The following is a 20,687-nucleotide window of genomic DNA, read 5'->3' on the forward strand; positions in this document are numbered from 1 at the left end:
GGAAAATAGCATGGAGGTTCCTCCAAAAGTTCAACATGGAGCTACCCTACAGCCCAGCAATGGCACTACTAGAAACTAGATACCTACCCCAAAGATACAAAGGCAATGATCCGAAGGGGCACCTGCACCCCGGTGTTTAGAGCAGCAACGTCCACAGTAGCCAGACTGCGGGAAGAGCCCAGATGTGCACCGACAGATGAAGGGGTACAGAAGATGTCGTGTATGTATACAATGGAGTACCACCACTCAGCCATCAGAAAGGATGAAACCTTGCCATTTGCAATGATGTGGATGGAACTAGAGGGTATCATGCTAAGAGAAATAAGTTAATCGAAGAAAGCATTCATCACGTTTCTCACTCACATGTGGAATTAAAGAAATTGTTAAAACAGAGGATCCTAGGGGAAGGGAGGGAAAAAATAAAATAAGACAAAAGCAGAGGGAAACAAACCATAAGAGACTCAATCATAGGAAACAAACCGAGGGCTGCTGGAGGGGAGGGGGTGGGGGAACGGGGTATTGGGGGATGGGCATGGAGGAGGGCATGTGATATAAGGGGCTCTGGCTGTTGTATATAATGGACGAATCACCGACCTCTACCTCCGAAACTAATAATACACTGTATGTTAATGAGTTGAATTTAAGTAAAAATGTTTTTAAAAAGAAGGTATACAATGGAAACAAGTTACAGTGGCCACTCTCCGAGGGGCAGAGCTGGGCTGCGAAGAGTTGATCCAAGGATCTCTCCTTTTACTGCTTTTGTCATTGTTCAATTTCCTCTCCGTGGGGGGATATACGACTTTGATACAAATACAAAATGATTGTTTAAGAAAGAGTCTTTTAAGACTTGAGAAAATCTCCAACCACCCCCAAATCAGTGGCATATACGCCCTGTCCTTGATCCCACCCCCAAAAATTCGCGTCTAGAAAACAGGATCAGAAGTAAATATACCAAAATGTTAACAGTGGTTGTCCCTGGGGATGACTTTAATTCTCTCCTTCAAAATTACTGGGATATTCCAAATCAAGTAAAATTGACATAAGCGACTTCTACAAATAGTAGCTTAAACCACAGGAAACTATCAGTATTCAGTCATTTATGGCTCCAAAAATGGTTTCATATGATTCGACCCAATAGAAAAAAAATTATTTAAAAACATACGGGACTCTTTTCAAGATCAGTGAAAGTATCATTCTTATCTCTTGACTTCAGTTATTTTATTTCTTTGGATTCTTTTCTTTAGGAAAGAATCCAAAATGCAGCAATGGCTGTACATGTAGAGTGTTCACGGCAGAGTGACTTATAATGGCAAAAGCTGGATAAAAGTCTAAACACTTAAAAATCAGGGAATTGATGGAAAGCTACACAGACCTTTGAACCCACGTTTGGAAGACCTCTCAGTGACATGGTGTGATTTAATGTGAAGGAGAAAAAAAGCAAGATCCATTGTTTTACGTAGCCAGTGCTCTCTCCAATGTGTAAAAGAATACAGTACGTTTGCACACCTGTGTCCACCACAGTGTTATACATAACAGCTGGAATGAGGAAGCAAAGCCAGGATCCAGTGACAGATGAATGGAGAAGCAAAACATGGTGTGCCCCACCATGAAATGGTATTCAGACTTAGAAGGGAAGGAAATTCAGACACGTGCTACAACACGTGTGAACCTTGAGGGCATGAGGCTGAGTGAAATAAACCAGCCACAGAAAGAGAAACACTGTGTGCTTTCACTTACATGAGCAGTCAAAATCACAGAAAGTAGAACAGTGGTCACCAGGGTCTGGGGCGGAGGGGTTACGGGGAGTGAGTTAGTGCCTACAGTTTGTTTTGCAAGATGGAGGAGGATGGTGTTGGTGGTCACACAGCGGTGAGAATGGATCCTAATACCCCTGAACTGTGCGCTTAAAAATGACTTAAGATGGTAAACTTTATGTTAAGAGTATTTTGCCACAATAAAAGAATTGGGGAGAAATGCATTAAAAAGGGAGAAAAAAAGATGTCCAGGGCAGTGTGGCGCACTGAAAGGAGGTCAGCTCTGGAGTTGAAGCTGCCTGGTGTCCACCACTGGGGGAGGAGGCCATATGGGAGCCTGACTTCCAGGGCCCATCCAGGTCCCCAGGATCCCACCCCCTACTGGGTGAGACCCTGGGGGACCGGCGCGTGCACTGGCATGTGCACAGCGGGGCTGTTCTCTGCCAACACAACATCACGCTGGGGTTTAGGGCCCTGCCTGCTTTACACTTTCCTGTATGTTCCAAATGCATATGTATTTCTGCTTAAGTCAGGAGAAGGAGTATAATCATTGAAAACAGTGAGGGTCACCGTAAACAGAGAGAAAAGACAAGTCACGGGCCAGAAGGAGGTATTTGCCACCCTCATACCAACAAAGGACTGGAAACCCTTTCACAGACAGACAGCAAAATCTGAATGGCTCATCACAACAAAATGTCCAGCCTTCCTAATACTCAGAAGGGCAGACATGAAGACGTCTGACAATAGCACGGATTACCGGGGCGCTGGCGCGTTAGGAGCTCTCACGCGAGGCTGGCGGGAGCGTGCGGGATGTAAAGCCACAGAGACGGTCCCTGTAACCTCCCCACTCCTGACCCGATCCCACGCAGGGTAACTCCCAAGAGTCACAAGGACACAGACACAGAGGGCTGGCTGGTGCGTGGCTTGTCATGGAGTGGACTGCAAACCTACGCGGTCATTAGCAGGAGGGGAAACTGAATGGGGCGTGTCCCCCTGACAGAATATATTCATTTCATGGGCTGATTTTATAGCAGCCGGTAAGGGCATGAACGGAAGCCAGTGGAATAACATGGGAACATCTCGAACACAAGATAGTACACAAAAAAGCAAAACATGACTCGAACACAAGATAGTAAACAAAAAAATAAAACAAGACTCTATTGGTTAGGAATGTCTGTCTAAATAGCAAAGAAGAAAGAAGTCAGAGCCCCCACAGGAGAGGGCGCGGCACTGAGGGGGCTGGCTGGAGTCGGGAGTGGCCGGCTTGTTCCCTGAGCAGCTCTACCGCCCCCTGTCGGGGTGACTGGGCACAAACCACAGGGTCCCCCGCTACAAAAAGGGATATTAACAGCACACACTGGGTAGCGCCTCAAAGGACCCAACAGGTTAACATCCGTAAAGCACCAGGAAGAGTGGCCCTCGGAAGGCACTCTTACACAGCAATTCCTGTTGTTACTAGTATCCTAACGAACCTCACACCTCCAGCATGTTCACGCTCTTTGCTCTAGTCATCTACTTTTCAAGAACTTGTCCCAGATCAGTGATCAAGGCTTTATGTACTTAGGTGTTCAACACACATAAAAGTGTGCAACTGGAAATGACATTAAGTGGACATTGTAGTGTCCAAGGGGACACTACAATGTGCTGGAGGACAGGCGTGCTGTGATTTGACTGCTGCATTAGTTTTGGATTGTTCCCATGTTTATTTTCATCCCCCCGCCCGGGTAGGCAGGGACCGTGGCACTTGTGTGTTGACACCCAGTACAGAATGGCGATCAAAGAAATCTGTGTTGGCTGAAACTAGATTGTGATTATTGCTAATGATGTTGGTCCATTCACATTTAGAGATCAAGAAACAGCCACAGAATAAACAATTTGTGCAGTCAGAAATGCAGTCCCAGGGAGGAGCAAGAGTCCTGTAGTCAGCCACACACCCTCTTCCAGGAAGCCCTCCCTGACTTCCCCAGCAATCTTTCCTGTGCTGAGCGTGCTTCTGTTAAAGCCCACTGCTTCCATGTTTCCTCCACCTCTGACTTGGCTGGTACATGTCCCAGGGCCCAACATATGTTGGGTCCTCAACAGATGTCTCCCAAGTGGGTCCTAGTTCCCTCATTTCCAGCTCAGGGCCTGACATACTGAGGACTTCTCCTCTTTGGACACCAGATTATCTTTAGGGATCTAAGGTTCTCAAGAATTCTGAAACCCAACCAGACAAAAGCAAGCTCCCAAACTCCTAAGAAAAGAAAAGAGTTTTCAATAAAATATACATATTTACCTTCCCACATTCTATGTAGAATTTATACTGAATTTTCATTTGGAATTAGCTAATCACATGAGGTGACTGCCAATTTATCTGGTGTGATTTTCATCAATTAACCATTTTGCAAAAACTACTTTTAGTCCGCATTCAAAGAGAGATGCTTGCGTGCTGCTGACCTCCTTACCTCTTCAAAGAAGGAGCTGAAGTTCTGGAGAAAATACTTCCAATTTATAAGGGGCGTTAGATGAATTTTCAGTTTTCTCAGAAAATAATGATACTGGTTGTCTGTTAGTTTGTAACAGAAATCCTTAAGAACTTGTCCAAAATCCGAAGCTTTTACAAACCCAGTGTCCTCTTTATCCAATGCAGAAAACGCCTTAAAAAAAAGAGAGGAAAAGCAGATGCTACCGCCAAGTGACTATTTCAAAAATATTTTTCTTAAGTATTGCTTTTCTGAATGCAAATGAAATCAAGTGTATTCAAGTACCCTGTGAATTCTACCTTACTAATAAAATGCACCATGATTGAGAGATAGGCGCACGTCAGGCACAGGCCAGGTGTGAGAGTTCCGTACCACAGAGCCAAGTCGCTTTGCTGGCTCCTCTTTGGATTCAGAGAGCCAGAGGGGTGAGGAGGAACCCTGACCCCCTTTTCGCAGGGGAAGCCACCTGAGCTCCAAGGAGGGCTGTCTGACAGAGGAGAAGACACGCTCCCAGAGGGAAACCATATGCCCAAATTCTCCCTGTCACGACATCCTACCTTCCTGGAGCATATGTCCCTTGTAATGGGGGCTCAGGTGCAATCCCACCACATCGGGGTGTGGGGCGGGGGTCTCAAGGTGGAGCGTGATGTTGGAGGTGGCGAGAAGGAGGAGTCAAGGGACCACCCTGTCCCCTCTCCCACTCTGAGGCTTGCACAGGGAGGCTGCTGCCCTTTCCCCACCCTGGGCCAGTGTCCACGTGGCCTCGCCTCCCCTGAAGGCCCCCGGGTCACGTGCCAGTGCCGGTTGGCTAGAGTCAACCCAGCGGTACAGTAGTCAGGCTGAAAAAGTGCAAAAACGTGCTATAAAAAGAAAGCACTTTTTTTTCCCCCATCTGTCGAAACAAAATCATTCATTTTTATTGCACTAGGAAATCTGTATCAAGTGGTAGGTTAAGATCTTTTTTTCTTAAGTAAGAATTTAATGTGCTTGCAGACCCAAACCCAAATTCCCTTGGGGTTAATTCTCATTCAGGGCTAATTAGGCATATCCCATCAGCCCACGGGGGTGGTGATATGTGTGTAACAAAATTAACCTTAAAATACCGTCTAGCTTCAAGTTCTCATTTTGCCTGTGGCAATAGGACAAAGCTGTGGGAAATGGAAAACCCTCGGACCGCTGGTTTGGAAGTAGACTTTGAACCCAGCTCCACTCCTTATGGGAAGACCTTAACCTCCCTGAGCTCAGTTTCCCTGGTAGACAAAGGAGGGACTCCATAACTCATATCATTCTGTCCTACACACCTGTCCATGTACCGGGCACACAGTGGGTCTCCATTAAGGATCATGGACGTGAGTAGAGTCAACTGAGCGTTTGTGGGACCTGCATTTCCCCGGGTCTGCGTGGCCTCCCCGCGTGTCCTCCCAGCCTGCCAAGCCACAGGATGGGTGGAAGCGTCAGAAGTGAAGAGGCTTAGAAGTCGATAAACTCTCTAGAAATAGAAAGTATTGTTGTGTCATTTCAGAAAAAAGACGCATTTGAGACAGGTCTCCAGTGATCCGCAGAGCTGTGTAAATGTGTAAATGTGACAGGTGTCCTCTCTAATGGCTGTCCTCAGACATTGCCATTCCTCCCACTCTGCCCCCGATGCCCTCTCTCCCTCCAAGCCATCTGCCACTCTCTTGGCCAGAGACTCTCACTCGGTGGCTTAAAGCATCTCTTGCCTAAAGAGTGTTTCTTGTGAGAACCGTGGTTTCCCCCGAAAAGTTCCATGGACCTCAGTTTGAGAAACAGCCTGATAGATGTTAGTGGTGCCCCTTTAAGTCAGAAGGGGGCAAAGCCATCCTGCAAATGCATTTACTTGGCCTGGAGCATGTTTTTAAAAAATCTGGAATAAAATAAGACACACAAATCTCAACTCCTCATAGAGAACTCCCTAGATGTGAAAAATGTCTGCTATCCAGTGTCAAGGTCAAGTTCACTGACATTCCAGAACTTTCACAGGCCGGCTGGCCAGCACTTGCCTTTCCCCTGTTCTCTAGTCTCTTATGCCTGGCCTCCAGAGCCCACCTGGCTCTCCTATGCTGAGAGGATTCTTCACATGGGGGATTTAGCGGGCACAGTCCTAGGTTTTGGAGAGGGTCTGTGAGTCTGCCTACTGTAAGACTCCGTACCACATCACAAAGGATGCTTTGGATTCATGGTTTCATTCAACTATAAAACCTGTCCTTTGCAGATGGCGTTTTCTCTTCTTCCTACTGCTGCAGGGGAAATTGAGGTGTGCCTCAGTCGGGGGGACCAACACCCCACCAGGGGCATGGCCCAAGCTCTATCTTCCGAGGACTCTAGCGTGGGCCACAGCATCATCCCCACCCACACCAGGGTTTGGCACACTCCACAGTGTCTGACAGATGTTAGCTATAAAATGTCACTATACTCGGGGGAGTGCCTTCCTGCTCCTCCCATGGCTCCTGGTGGCCTTTGCTATGAGTCTTTGTGCCACAGCGGGGCCGCAGCCAGCCCTCCAAGGCTGCCTCCTGTGATGGGCCCGGTGCTCGCAGGATGTGCTGGGCCTCTTTACCTGAGCCCTGTGTCCTCTGCCCTCCTGTCCTGGAACCCCTTGCCCTCCTTCCAGACACAGCACTCGCTAAACCCTGAGCGTCTCTATGTCTGAGAGCACCTGCTGGGTGCACTCGTGGGAGCTTCCTGGAGAGCAAACATGGATACACATTTGCTCAAATGCACAAGCTGCTGTTGAGCTGACCCCTCCAAGTTCTGACGCCCCATGAGATTGAGGAGAGGCGCAGGGGTCCAGAAGGAGGGGAGGGCTGAGAGCCACTTTTCATGAATGGACATGAGCAGTGGAACTTCAGTTTCTAGAATAAAAGTACTTTGAGTCTGTCGTACCGTTGACAAAGCCACGTCGGAGGAGGCAACAACTTCCTGGATGTTCTTGACGATCTCCTCTGGGTCCAGTGTCGAGAAATCGACTGGCGTGTTCTCCTCTTTTTCTTTTGGCTGAGGCCTTGTTGGCTTGCTGCTCTCCACCGCTTTCAAGAAGTCAAGGTAATTGAAGGAGTTGTCATGCCAGCTGATTCCCCAACTTGTCCCAAAAGAAAGAAAAGAACACATTAATCACCAAAAAACGCCCTATCACATATTCTTTCATTAAATAGCTGCTGAGAACAGAACAGTGAGCAGAATGTCAATTACATGAAGACAGTGTTCTCTGGCCCGTGGGTGCATGCCCGCCAGTTGGCTATGACGGTAGATGGGCACCCACAGATACTGTCATAGAACAGAGTGGGGTGAAGGAGAGAGGGGAGGGCTGCCGGGGCCATGGACTGTCCTGCTCTGAGACTTGAAAGCTGGACAACAGGGCTCAGGCTTCGGGGAGCAGAAGATGGGAAGAGAAGGCCGGGCTAAGGCACCTGATCCACTGACTGGGGCAAACGAATGTTCCTCAGCAGAGACATGACGCTTGCAGGAGGTGATGTGGGGAGATACACGTGGCAGTGGGGCCAGGGACGGTCTGGAAGCAAAGCTGGGGGCGTGGGAGCTCAGGACTATGATCCTCACAACCTCAGGTCATGAGAGCTGGGCTGAGAAATGGCAGCGGGATGTGAAAAGAAGGGGAATACGTCGAAGATCGTGGACAGGCACAAAGGAACTGAGGAAAACAGATGCCAGATTCTTTTTCAAGACAGGAACTCGGCTGTCAAGCCGAAAGCACTCAAGAGATAGTTTTCCAGAACCTATAGAGCTTAGTATTTTCTCAAGGAGAAATTCTGTCTGAGGGCACATCTTAGTGAGGACATGCCATGTAGAAACAGAGAATCCTTCCTGCCCTCACCTCTGACATGGAAGAAAATACTTTTAAAGTCTAGAAGAATATATTGTGAGAGAAAAATCCCAAAGTTTCATGAGAACGTAGAGCATATTTGAAGATGTAAGATAATTCAAAATAAAGTTTAACTTTATTTAATAAAGTTCCCATTTTTGTCACTTAAACTCTCTGGGATCACTGTCACTCTGACACTGATACCCAAACTTTCTGTCAGGAGAGCAGAGTGTATATCAAAGAAGCACAGTGTGGAATGTTGGTAAGCTGGAGAGAGAAGTTTCTAGAGATTCAGATATCTGCTTCTAAAGAAAACAAGCCAAGAGCTGTGCTTTTCCAACCCACAGCTGCAGAGCGGCCTTCCATGGGCCCTGCGTTGCTGGCTCACATGACGGAGACATGGAGGAAAAGGCTAATCAACTCTATTTCATCAGCAGGATAAATTGCCAACTTGGTATTAAAATTTAGTAATAAAATCAAATGCATATGCTAATCGCAGTATTATTTAGAAAAGTCTATTTTGGATCTGGAAACGAATAATCTACATATAATTACAAATAACAGAGATGTTTATCATCAAGAGGTCTTTGAGAAGAAACAAGCAACCAAGCGTTGGATTCTTATTAAGGTTTCAATTTGTAAAAAAGTTGATCACCCCTATTGAAAGGTGGACTACAGAAATCCCACAGTCTTTTTGTTGTTACTTAGAAAAGTATCAAGCCTAACTATGTTTTAACAAGACTCTCTTATAATCATTTAGTTAATTATTTATCTGGTGCTGTTTTTCTATGATTTATTCATTGAATGCATATGAATTCTCGTTCAGTTGGAAATACATTTAGTGAAAGGAGGTCCTGTTTAAGGAAGAAGAGAACGTATAGGCATATTTTGGAGGAAATGATCCTTCTTTTCATTACACACACACACACACACACACACACACACACACACACAGAGGCACTGAACTTCTCTCAGGTCAAACACGATGGGGCAATGGCTTCAACATTTTAAGGAAAAATGATTTTCTCCCTAGGATTCTATGCTCAGACAGCTAGCAATCTGTCTAAAGGAGATTAAGCAATTTTTTCAGACAAAGAACTCTGAAAATGTATTTCCTGCCCACCTTTTCTTAGAAAGTTACTTCAGGAAGTACTCCAGCAAAGTAAGAATGTAAATTAGCAACAAAAAGGCATGTGGTGTGGGAAACAGGGGATCCAACCCTGTCAGGGAACAATAGGGACAGACCTGGGATAGGACAATGGTTGGGGAGGGGCAGGCTGTAGGACAGAGGGCACCTGGGGAAACCCATCAGAATAGGAAGTGGATGGAAGGCTGGGGAAAGCTAAAGGTTGACAATGTTGAATTTTACCTGAGCCCGGTATTCCTAGAAAAAAGCTCTTTATATTTTTGGAAACAGTTTACACAAAGAACCACCTTTCCCCATATGACTTAGAAAAGATACATGGACACCAAGGCAGACACAAGTTCAGGGATAGTGCCACAGGGAAGAAAACTACTTTTCATTCATGACCTGGGCACTGAACAGTATTTACGTAGGCATAATTGTGAAATGCTGGTTGATGGTTTTTGAGCTTCAGAATCAACCTATGAATCAAGCACAAAAGACCTGGGTATGGGTCCAGGACAGAAGGTTACATGTAACTATCTTCTCCCCAGAGTAAAACTGTGCCTGGCCGAAGATGGGACAAGCAAGCAGCAGAGGGACAGAGGCAGGAGGAGGACAGGGTGCTGATAGTCACAGAAGTCAGAAGTGTCACTCTGCCCTGACAATAAAGAAAAAGCTGAACAACCTGAAAACCAATAGCTTTTCTTGTCCCATCAGAAAGCTGACATCACAGGGCAAAACATCACCCTAAATCTGGAGGGATCTGGGCAAACACAGAGAATTACCGCCAAGGTGTGCTTTCCTGGATGAAACGCCTTTGGAGCCAGAAGCTAGAAGGAACATGTCAAGGATAGTGCGAGAAACAGGAGGAGGCTGTGTATGGACTGTGTGTGGTTGAGAAAGTCATGGGGGCCCATTTATACCTAGAAGTAGGAATGAAATTGGGGTGAAAAAGAGAAGGACTGAATGCCCCCCCATTAGACATCACAAGGCAGGGACATGCAAACCCAAACCACAATGAGGTGTCACCCTCCACCTGTCAGAGTGGCTAGGATGAACCCCACAGGAAACCCCAGGTGTCCGCAAGGATATGGAGAGAAAGACACCCTCATGCACTGCAGGTGGGAAGGCAAACTGGGGCAGCCACTGCAGGAAACGGTATGGAGGATCCTCAAAAAGTTAAAAACAGAACCACCCTAAGTTCCAGCAACTACTGGGTATTTATTTAAAGCATAAAAATCATTAACTCAAGGGGATACATGCACTCTTATGTTTGTAGCAGCATGATCTATAATAACCAGACTATGAAAGCAGGCCAAGTGCCTGCTGGTAGACAAATGGATAAGGAAGATGTGGTGGGTATTTGTGTATCTTTATTTTTTTTTAAAGATTTTATTTATTTATTTGTGAGAGAGAGAGAGAAAGCGCACACAAAAGCAGGGGGAGGGGCAGAGGCAGAGGCGGAGAGAGAAGCAGACTCCCCGCGCAGCAAGGAGCCTGATGCGGGGCTCGATCCCAGGACCCCGGGATCATGACCTGAGCCGAAGGCAGTGGCTTAACCGAATGAGCCACCCAGGAGTCCCTCTATATTTGAATATTACTCAGCCATGAAGAAGAATGAAATCTTGCCATTTGCAGCAACACAGATGGAGCTAGAGGGTATTATGCTGAGTGAAAATGTCCATCAGAGAAAGACAAATACCATAAGATTTCATTCATATGTGGAATTTAAAAAACAAAACAAATGAGCAAAGGAAAAGAGAGAGAGAGAGAGAAGAAGCAGACTCTTACCTATAGAGAACACACACACTGCTGGTTCCCAGAGGGCAGAGGGGTGTGGATTTGGGTGAATAGGGGATGGGATTAAAGAATTGGCTTATCATGATGAAAAAAAAGAAAAGAAAAAATAAAATAATTATATCATCAAATAAAGGAAAGAAAAATAGAAGGACTTCTCTAAGAGTCTGTGTGGGAAGCATTTAGACCCCATGTCCCTCCCGAATTCCAAACGTTTGGGAAGCTGTCCCCCTCCCCCCAGCATAAGATGGGGGCTCTGGAATCAGCTTTTCGGAATAAAGTGGGTGTCCTAGTGCTGATAGGGTGGGTTCTTAACAAAAAGAGGGTTTAAGTGGAAACTTCTCTCTTGACTTTACTATGGCTTCGTAACAAAATGCCACAGAGTAGTGTGTGGCTTAAAACACCACACATTTCTTCCCTTACAGTTCTGAGCACCAGCGGTCAGCTTCATCTGGCCAAGGTCAAGGTGTTGGCAGGATTGCATTCCTTCTACAGGAGGAATCTAGAAAGTTTCTCAGAATTAAAGAGCATGAGAAAGGCCACTCAGGCTGACAGAGGGGCGTCTGAACACTCTGGAAAAAGATTTTACCACTGGTGGTGTGGTGGGGGGTTTCATCAGTGTTAGGAAAAACACAGAAAACTGTGCAAACAGACAAAAATCATTATTAATTCTGGGGAACCCAAAATGCTACGTAGGAAGGGAAAAGTGATCCATGAAACAGGTCACGATGTCATAAACCCCGAACATGGATCTCCCGAAACTGTGAGGCAGCCACACAGGGACCCTGGGAGAAAAGCCTGTGGGTTTGCACGGAGAGGTGGAGGCTGAGCGGGTGAGGCGGTCAGTGCTCCGTGACGGGAGAAGGAAAGTTAGAGCCACATCTTCCTGGTCCGGAGTCAACAGACTCTGCCTGAAAGTTACAAACCAGGAAGCAGCATAGAAGCTTGTCACTTAGAACCACGAATTAAGTGCCATGTGCTACCTGTGAAAGCGTCAGCTTTGTGGGCCGTGGGGACGGGGAAATGCGGAACCATCTGACTCCCACCAAAGGGCATGGAGAAGGTGGGGGAAGCAAAGCTAATGTTAGCGCGGGGGCGGGCAAGGGTTACTCTGCTGATCGCCATGGGGAGGATGGACGTGCGCCCCCCTTGTGCTTTGGGTTGACTCCATGGAGCCTGGCCGCCGGGAGGCCTGGAGGTTACCACACTGCTTGAAAGCACAGACAGGAGGAAGCGAAAGCAATGCGCCAACTGGCGTTCCAGTCCCGGGACCATGTGAGAAGCGCCGTGAAGCCGGCGGAGGAGAACCTGTTTAGAAGGTCGGTCAGTTCCTCTTCCGTGAGAGAGCAGCCACACTCCTGCAGCACCTTGTGCATCCTGCCCATGGACATGTAGCCGTTTCTGGATTTGTCTAGTTTGGTGAGGGCTTTGCTGATATCTTGGTAATGGTCCTTAAGCTTTTCCCTGAAAGAGAAGGCATGTTAGACACCCTAAAGCCAGGAAAACAAATCCTGTCTTTAAAGCAAGAGCTCCATGACTGTTCTGATGGTGGTCTGCGGCTCATCGAAGAACTGATTTGGAAGACGTTTTGCAGCGTTGGTGTAATGCTTACATTAAAAGGTATTCTGGAAACAAGACTAGGTCTGTATCATCATCATGTTATTATTATTATCATTAGCAACACTGTGTTAGAGAAATTACAGCATTTTTTTTTTTTTACTAGAATGGGTACTTTAAAAATAGAATAAAGAATTAAAACCTAGAGTGATATTACAGACTTGTGAACTGCATCTTGATTGTCCCATGAAAACCCGCGGAGCACCCACTGCGTGCTGGCTACTGCTCTGCGTACTGGGATGCAGAGCGGGGCTGAGAAGACCCACAGTGGGAATGGGGCTGCCATTCCCACGGGGCGGTGCAGGTGGGCCCCAGTGGGAAGGTGGCACTTGAGTAGAGACCGGTGTTAACCCCAAATAGCTCTCCTGGGCCCCGGGACAGCCAGCTCCAAGGCCCTAAGACACGGGTGTAGGAGCTCAGGGAGCAAGGAAGGCGGACAGGCTCTCAGTGTTAGCCGGGGAGAAGGGGTACCCTGGGACCGCTGGCTTTTTATCAGATACTGTGTTGTTAACACAGCCTCCATTTGTGGGCATCAATGGGCAAGCCAGGAGCTGTGCTGTCTTTGTGTACGTTCTCTCCCGCTGATGCTTCTCAATGACCCAGCAAGGGAGGTGGGTAACTATCACCACACTTTACAGACATGGAACGGAGAGTGCCCGGAGTCTCCGTGCAGTCAGGGCATGACATGACCTGCCTCTCAGACAGACAGGGTCCAGCTGTAGCTTCTGCTGGAGGCTGTTTTCCTTGCAGAACATGTTTAAGTTTCTATAAACCCATTTTTTAAGGAAAATTCTTCCCTGACCCCAAAAAATATATATATATTTTGTTAAAGGACTAAAAAAGTATGGAAATCTTTAGGGATGTACCATTTTGCACCTGACCTTGGTGGATTGATTATCAACTCCATGACCTTGGGCTCACCCAGATCTCTAAAAAGAGAGACTTCCTTCCTACTGACCCGAGCAACATGCTTGTCTGGGGGGCTCAGACTAGGGCTTGGCTGTGGGGTTCTTATTCAGGGAAGAGAATGTGGTATAAATTCCAAACACCAAATCTTTGCTGGTAATTGTCTACAACCTCAGAGATGTATTTGCAAAAAAAACAGTTCCTTGAGCATGCCTAGAAAAAAGAATCCAGAAGGACAGAACAGTCGAGAAGAGAGAAAGTTGAGTGGGAGCACGTAGGTAAAGAGGGGGAGTGGGGCTGCCTTGGAAGCCACGTGGGCTATCCACCCCCTGTCCTCACTGGCCTCCAGCGTGGAGGTGGCCCACTGAGTGTTTGAGTGACTGATACAAATGAATTGCATTAACTGTTCTGCAAATGTATACCAACAGCGGCAACATTTTGGATCCCTTTACAGGTGTGTGCTGAACTCAGTCCCATACTACAAAATGACTACTCGTCATCACCACTATTATATTCCACTTAATCCTCCAAGATGAAAGCAAATGAAGGTATAAAAAAATCAAAACATTTTTTGAGATCCATATTTTTAGGAAATTGAGGCATTCAGCATTTCTTGGATGGGTTTCTACGCAGTAATTATTTCCCTTGCAGAGTCAACGCACACAGAGTAAATGAGGGTTTGGAGCATCGACCGCTTCATGCCGAACGGAAGCGATGGAAGCCCACACTCAGGGACAATCTGCTGCTGCTCTCAGTTGTGTCTGGTTCCTCATCTGGACAGAGAATCAGAGGTCCGAAGAGGGCACTGTCATGGGCAGTGGGACGGCCACAGAGCCCTGCCCGACATGGCCTTGCTGGGCCGGGCTTCACTGATTTTGCTTGTATACTGCCCCCCCCCCCAACCCTCCATCCGCCTCTCAGAACAGGCTAGGGGCTGTGCGGCTAGTTCACCAATGCAGCTCTGATCCCAGATCTTCAACTCAGACTTGGGCAAAAAGGAAGAGAGCATGGAAAAATAAATATGAGTTTTAAAAAGGATTTTTCTTCATTTCCAAAATGTATTTAGAGCACTCCAGACAAATAAATTCTCTTAGATTTAAGAGGAAAATATAAATTTTGGTCACCTGACATGAACCTGAATCTTGTCTTTCTCATCAGAGGAGGCAGAAGACCCCAGTAATTTGCCAATGTAATAATCCGATGTCTTTGGGAAAGCGGAAGTTGGTCAGACATTTTTGTGAAATCAGGCTTGTCTTCTTTGGTAAAGAAAGTGTGATTGTGGCAAGGAGGACAGGGTGAGTGTGAGTCAGCTAACCGAGCCTGGTGATCTGAGATGCACGGTCTGATGGCTCGCAGTTCGCACAATAAACAGACACACGGGAGGGGAGAGAATGTTCCGAGAGCGTACCGAGATGTGAGATTTCTCTCGGAGCCTCATTACTCACCAGTGGCAGGAGGGAAGACACGAGTGGGTAATGAGGCCAGCCCTGTCTGGTAAAGATAAATTCCACTTTTTCATTAGTTTTATGGCGTATTTGATTTATACCAATCTTGCACATATTTTTACTTTAATCCTCACAAACTCAATTCTCTTCCTCCAGGCTTTCTAACTCAGTCACTTTGACATACTTCAGAGGTGTCTTTGAACTGCCTTTCTCTTAAACCCATCTTAACTATTACCTTTCCTCCTGTGCCCTTGTGAGTTTTTATTTCCTTTGCGGATTCTTTAGCAACAACTCATTGGCTCATTCAGGTGCCGTCTGAGGTGGTGAGGACAGACAGCTGAAGTGACAGATGGGAGACAGAAAGACAGAGGAGAGCATCACAGGGCTAAAGCAGAGCTGTGGAGTGAGGATGGAGTCCCAGCCGCGGTGAGTGCTGACGGGTGACCATCAGGACCTAGGACAGATCAAGAACATCCGTCCACTGCTTTAGGGCTCTACTGAAAGCGGCAACATTTTCTCCTGTGTCATATATTTCTTACGTAGGACATTAGTAACTAGTTTTAAACTAGTAAGGCTCCCCATCTGAATCCGACCCATCACCTTTTGACAGCATCTTCTGGTCCCTGCGGAGGACTGGCATACACTTTTGACGTAATTCCAATCACGACACACATACTGGTTAAAATGTCATTTCCCATTAGCCCTTGATCACATTTCCATAGTCTTTGTGATGCTAATAGGCACATACTTTTTCATATTCCTTGGGGCCCCATTGTATAAGCCAGCGTACCCACTGGGATCGCAGGTGTCCCTTTTAGCTGTTGTTGAAGACATAGCGCAAATCGTGTCTTCCAAACCGCTCAACTGTTTGCTTCGACTACATTATTTCCTTGGGTTATAGTCCCCCAAGTACTGAGTTAAAGAATATGTTCGTTCATTCATTCATTCATTCATTCAACAGAGGTTTGCGGGGTGTCTATGGGGTGTCAGGAACGGTTCTGCACTGCGTGAACTTGCCTTCTAGTTGGGCAAGGGGCAGAGCCCAGGGGTATAGTTTAGTAAACACCTAAAATATTCTCCAGGGCGACCTACAGAATAAGAAGGGTGTGAGACTGTCACCCGATAAGGCAGGGTTGGCTCATAGCCTTTTAGCTCCTTTATACTCTGTGACCTGCTGCTCATTTCTAGAATCTACAGCAGCAAAGGAGTATTAGAATTTCATGACAACTTTGTGGGCACTGGGAGGTACTACTTTAAAACCACTTTTGCTACAAGGGCATGTCGAACAGGCGGCCCCCGATCGCGGGGCCACGATACTCATGCGCTTACCTGACCAGCACGGCCCTGTCCATGCTCTGCTCCAGCTGCTTGACCTCCTCTTGAATCTGCTGGGGCTTCGTGAAATGACCCATGAAGTTGAAGTAGTCCTCTACGTAGGGCTGATGCATGTCTGCTGAGTAGTTAATCCCCAATTTCTGTAAAAATTCTTGGTAAGTAATGTGCCCTCTTCCCTCGGTGTCATAGCTTTGAAAACAAACAGACAAGACCGTCATCAGTAGCCATCATGGTGTGCGAGCTGGAAATGCAGATTCAGGACCCAGGATGCAGGACCCAGACCTGATCTGACTCTGCATTTGACAAGATCCCCAGGCAAGGAGGCACAGGCTTGTCGAAGTTGGAAACCCACTGCTCTCATCCACAGAAAGGTCACACCTCCTGAGAGGTGACCTTGGCCACCCCAGGAGAGAGCAACCAAACTCATTCACTTGTCCCTCTGTTAGAAAAATGGTTGTGACCACAGAAAATTAAAATCAAACCTGCCATTCATTCAACAGTTTTTTAAATTTTTTTTTTTATTGAGCACCTACATGTAAGGCAACTATGCTAAAGTTTAGAAGAAAGTCTTTCAAAAAGCATATTCAATCTTAAAACTTAAATAAATGAATGCCATTTGATTCAAATCCCCCATTTCCTCTTTAAAGAGATGCCAATTATATACAACCAGCGAGCGAGCCCAGTAAGGAAAACAAGAACTATGCTATGTACCTTTTATGTCATTTTCTATTATTGAGATGCTTCTGAATTATAATTCATTAAAAAAGGCATAATGGAAGGTTTTTTAATCTCCCAGCATATTCAAATAGAATAGAATTACTTCAATAAAAAATTTTAAGGCAAATTGCCAATTTCCCTTAAAGAAAAAAAAAGCATTTATTTTTATGGAAAGATCTTGATCCTCATCTGACTGATAAAAATGGCATTTGCGGACGTGACTTTTCCCAGACGATTTCCAAGCTACAAGGACCAAGACTGTATCTGAACAATGTCGTGGGCATAATTCTCTAGCAGGTTCTTCGGACGCTCGTCTGAGCGTGAGTACAGGCGGCTTTAATGTGTGCGGCCGAGCTTCCCTCTGCTCGTTAACTGACCACATGTGGAAAAACCTGCAGGATCCCATGCTTGCTCGCCTCCGACACACAGAGACCTCTGTGACCGTTTCATTTGAGCACGGGTTGGGGGGTAGGAAGTTTAGGCAAACCCTTCATGCACTTGTGCTAAAACCCGCAGAGCATCCCGGGAGTTGGCATGCCATCTGTCCTCCCCCAAGGCCAAGTGGGCCGTTCCCCGAAGTGCCTGCAGAGCTGCGGGGGGGAGGGGCCCTTCTTCTCCACTTGTCACTTCTGTGTCCTACACGTCTGCTTCGTATCTGACTTCCACCTGCCCTACTGGCATCCAGACCCACTGTGATCAGGTACTCTGGCTCACAAGGAAAGGAGGTTCTCCTCCAGCAACTGCGAGGCAGCACAGGGTGGAGAACTCCAGGCCTAACAGATGCTCACCCGCCCTGAGACCCTGGCAAGGCCCTCGGCCAGGCTGGGGCTCTGGCCCCTCCTCTGCGAGCCACTGAAGGCCTTCCTAGACCCGGGTCTCAGGCCAGTGCCCTGACTGCTGCTCTTACGATATTTACGGGACCACCTGAGGCCTTTCCAGGTGTCTGTCATTAGTGCGACCTTAGTACTTGTACCCCCACCCCGCAAATGCCATTCTCCCTTGTATCCAGTGAATTTGTTTTTTTTTTTTTTTAAGATTTTATGTGTTTATTTGACAGAGAGAGAGAGATCACAAGTAGGCAGAGCAGCAGGCAGAGAGAGAGAGAGAGAGAGAGGGAAGCAGGCTCCCTGTTGAGCAGAGAGCCCGATGTGGAGCTCAATCCCAGGACCCTGAGATCATGACCTGAGCTGAAGGCAGAGGCTTAACCCACTGAGCCATCCAGGTGACCCTTGGTTTCTAAAACAGAACCAAGTGACACACCCACAAAAGGAGGCCCGTGGGGTCTCTGGCTGCCAAGGCACGTCCTGTGGTCTGGGCAGGGCAGTGACCCTCCAGGCCCCATGGGGTCTTCTAGCAAACAGCTCTTCCCTGCGGCTGGTGGTTAGAACCTAGCTGCAGAAAGGGCAGGTTATTTTCCATCCATGTCCCCGGGAAGGGAAGGGGAAGGGGAAGGGGTGCCACTTCTGAGCTCCTGGGGTGGTGCCAGGGTCACACCTCTCTCCCCGAACTGCCTCGGGCCTGACTAGCCTGGGGCCAAGCAGAGTGACGTGGTCCCACGACTCTGCTCAGGACACCCCTTGAATAAAGCTCTCCAAGGCTCCCTGTTCCTCCAGGAGGGTTCCTGAAAGACTGCTGTGGAGACCACTCCCTGACCAATGACCCCTCTCTCTTCCTAAGTCAAAAGTGCGGTGTCTCCACTTCGGTCTGGACTTCCTCTGCACCCACGGTGAGGATCGATGGGTAAATGTGCCGTGGGGAGTAGAAGAGGGCCCGGCACCCATCGAGTGCCCGCTGGGGTTTGCTGCTGTCATTCACCATCCAAAGGCTCGACCGCATCTTTAGAACGTGCCTTCTGTCCCTGCTGGACGGCAAGTTTCTTGAGGGACAACCACCAGCGACCATGCCGTGTTACCCTTACAACAAACTCCCGGCGCCGGGCCACAGGCCTCGCGAAGCTTGGTCATCAGTCCTTGTCTGCTGAGCCACTGCGTACAAAGGACACGTGTTCCTAAGGAAGCACATGTCATGCACAAGAGATTACTGACAACAAACTCTAAATCATGACACTTGAACTGAATGAAAAGACACTTCTTAATTACTTCTTTAATAAGGATCATAAACATTCTATTCTCCTTGCAAAGGAACAGAAGACCAGATTGCACAATTGCAACTAAAATATTGTTATGAATGGGGATAATAAGAGAGTCAATTCAGCTGACATAACCTCACCTGCATTATATAATCCTTTGTGTAACATTTTAAAAAATCAACTTGTCTATCAAGGTTGAATTTTAAAATGGCTCGGCAACAGATGTGCTAGCGAAAATGTGCCCATACACAGAGGACCCGTAAAAGCTTGCATTTGCACGTGGCCATGGCCACTAATTTATGATATAATCCGATTCCTCTGTCCATTTATCGCGCATCCAGCAATTCAGTTCAACACACGATTTGAATACGTTCACATCGATGGCTTTGCTTTGCTCCAAGTCTTAGTCCTTTATGCCCAGCTCAGGCATGATTCTTCTGTCATTGGTAATCCCACCGTCTACCACCTCTGACCCGAGTTAGAGGGTCTGTCGACCCTGGCCAGGCAGCTGAGGCAGACGTGTCACCTTATGCAGCTTGGGACATACAGATCTTCTCAGGTGTCACCCACAAGGGTGGTCTGATGGCTCCCATCCCTGTCCTTCAGGGTACAGCCTCCCCTTGCCCGAGTTGGCCACAGCCACCAGGGCACAGTCAGCAAGTCCTGGTGGTGTCCCAGGCTCTGGGGCCATCCAGGGCCATGATCCCTCCATGGTGCTCCCCAGTGAGGGGTGGTCTGGCCTTGAATAAAGCCAGGCCGGCAGGGGAAACGCACTCCTTCAAAGACCACCCGCCCGGAGAGCCTGACAACTTGGATCACGAGAAGTTCTCTATGATGAGCTAGGAGCCCACCTGGCCAGTTATCCCCAAGTACTTCCAAAACTCCCTCCCAGCTACCGTGTCCCGTTCAGTGTCCTCTTTCCTAATCTAAAGACCTGGTTCATTGGATGCTTTCAAGTCTTCTCCCCGCTCTGGGCTGTCCTTGTCTCAGTGGCCCACAGCACGGCACCCCCAAGGCTCTGGCCGTGGCTGAGTCCACACAGACGGCCAGGCTTCCCGGGAACTGGGAGTCACAGCTTCTCCCACGAGCTGGTGCATTCAGCACAGGTACCTTGCATAGTCTTTCCATGTTGGAAGACCATGATACAACTTACCTGCCATATCAAGAAATGTGCAAAAATTGGGCCTCCATAACCCCCAACACCTTTCCTCAATTCCACTTGATCAAGACCACTAATTGCATACTGTTAATTGGGAGACGTGCCTCCCTGCACCAGCCTTCTGGTCATGTTTCTAAAGCATTGTCTTCATAGCATTTCCAGCAAAGTCGGTTTTAAATCCAAAATAGTTGAATTCCGTCTGATGAACGGAGCTACAGGAGGTGCTCTGCCTGCTGAGCAGGTCCCTGAAGAAGTGCCTCCCTCAGTGGGCCCCCGGTGCTGGTGGTCCACAAGCTGGATAGGCTCTGGGTCTCAGGCTCTGCTGTGATGGGCAGTGTCCTTCCTCTCCCATCCCGGAGGCCCCCCTCCTCCGGGCTCTGGGCCTCTGCTCACTGGGGTGCCCGTCCTCCACCTCTGGCTAAGGACTGTTTATCAAGACTCA

At 47.6% G+C, this 20,687-nt stretch overlaps 1 protein-coding gene across 8 annotated transcripts in view; it reads right to left on the reverse strand.

The window, feature by feature from the left end:
• Positions 1–20,687, reverse strand: part of EFCAB6 (EF-hand calcium binding domain 6) — a 221,050-nt gene that overhangs the window by 33,535 nt on the left and 166,828 nt on the right. For all 8 annotated transcript variants that reach the window (XM_047742933.1, XM_047742934.1, XM_047742931.1 and 5 more), the window contains 4 exons: positions 16,275–16,469; positions 12,286–12,441; positions 7,121–7,316; positions 4,199–4,390 (listed from right to left, as the gene is read on the reverse strand). In XM_047742933.1, the coding sequence (XP_047598889.1) occupies positions 4,199–4,390; positions 7,121–7,316; positions 12,286–12,441; positions 16,275–16,469 (739 nt within the window). The remainder of the gene's footprint in view (positions 1–4,198; positions 4,391–7,120; positions 7,317–12,285; positions 12,442–16,274; positions 16,470–20,687) is intronic.

Source organism: Lutra lutra, chromosome 8 (genome assembly GCF_902655055.1).
Source record: "Lutra lutra chromosome 8, mLutLut1.2, whole genome shotgun sequence".
Lineage (NCBI taxonomy): Eukaryota > Metazoa > Chordata > Mammalia > Carnivora > Mustelidae > Lutra > Lutra lutra.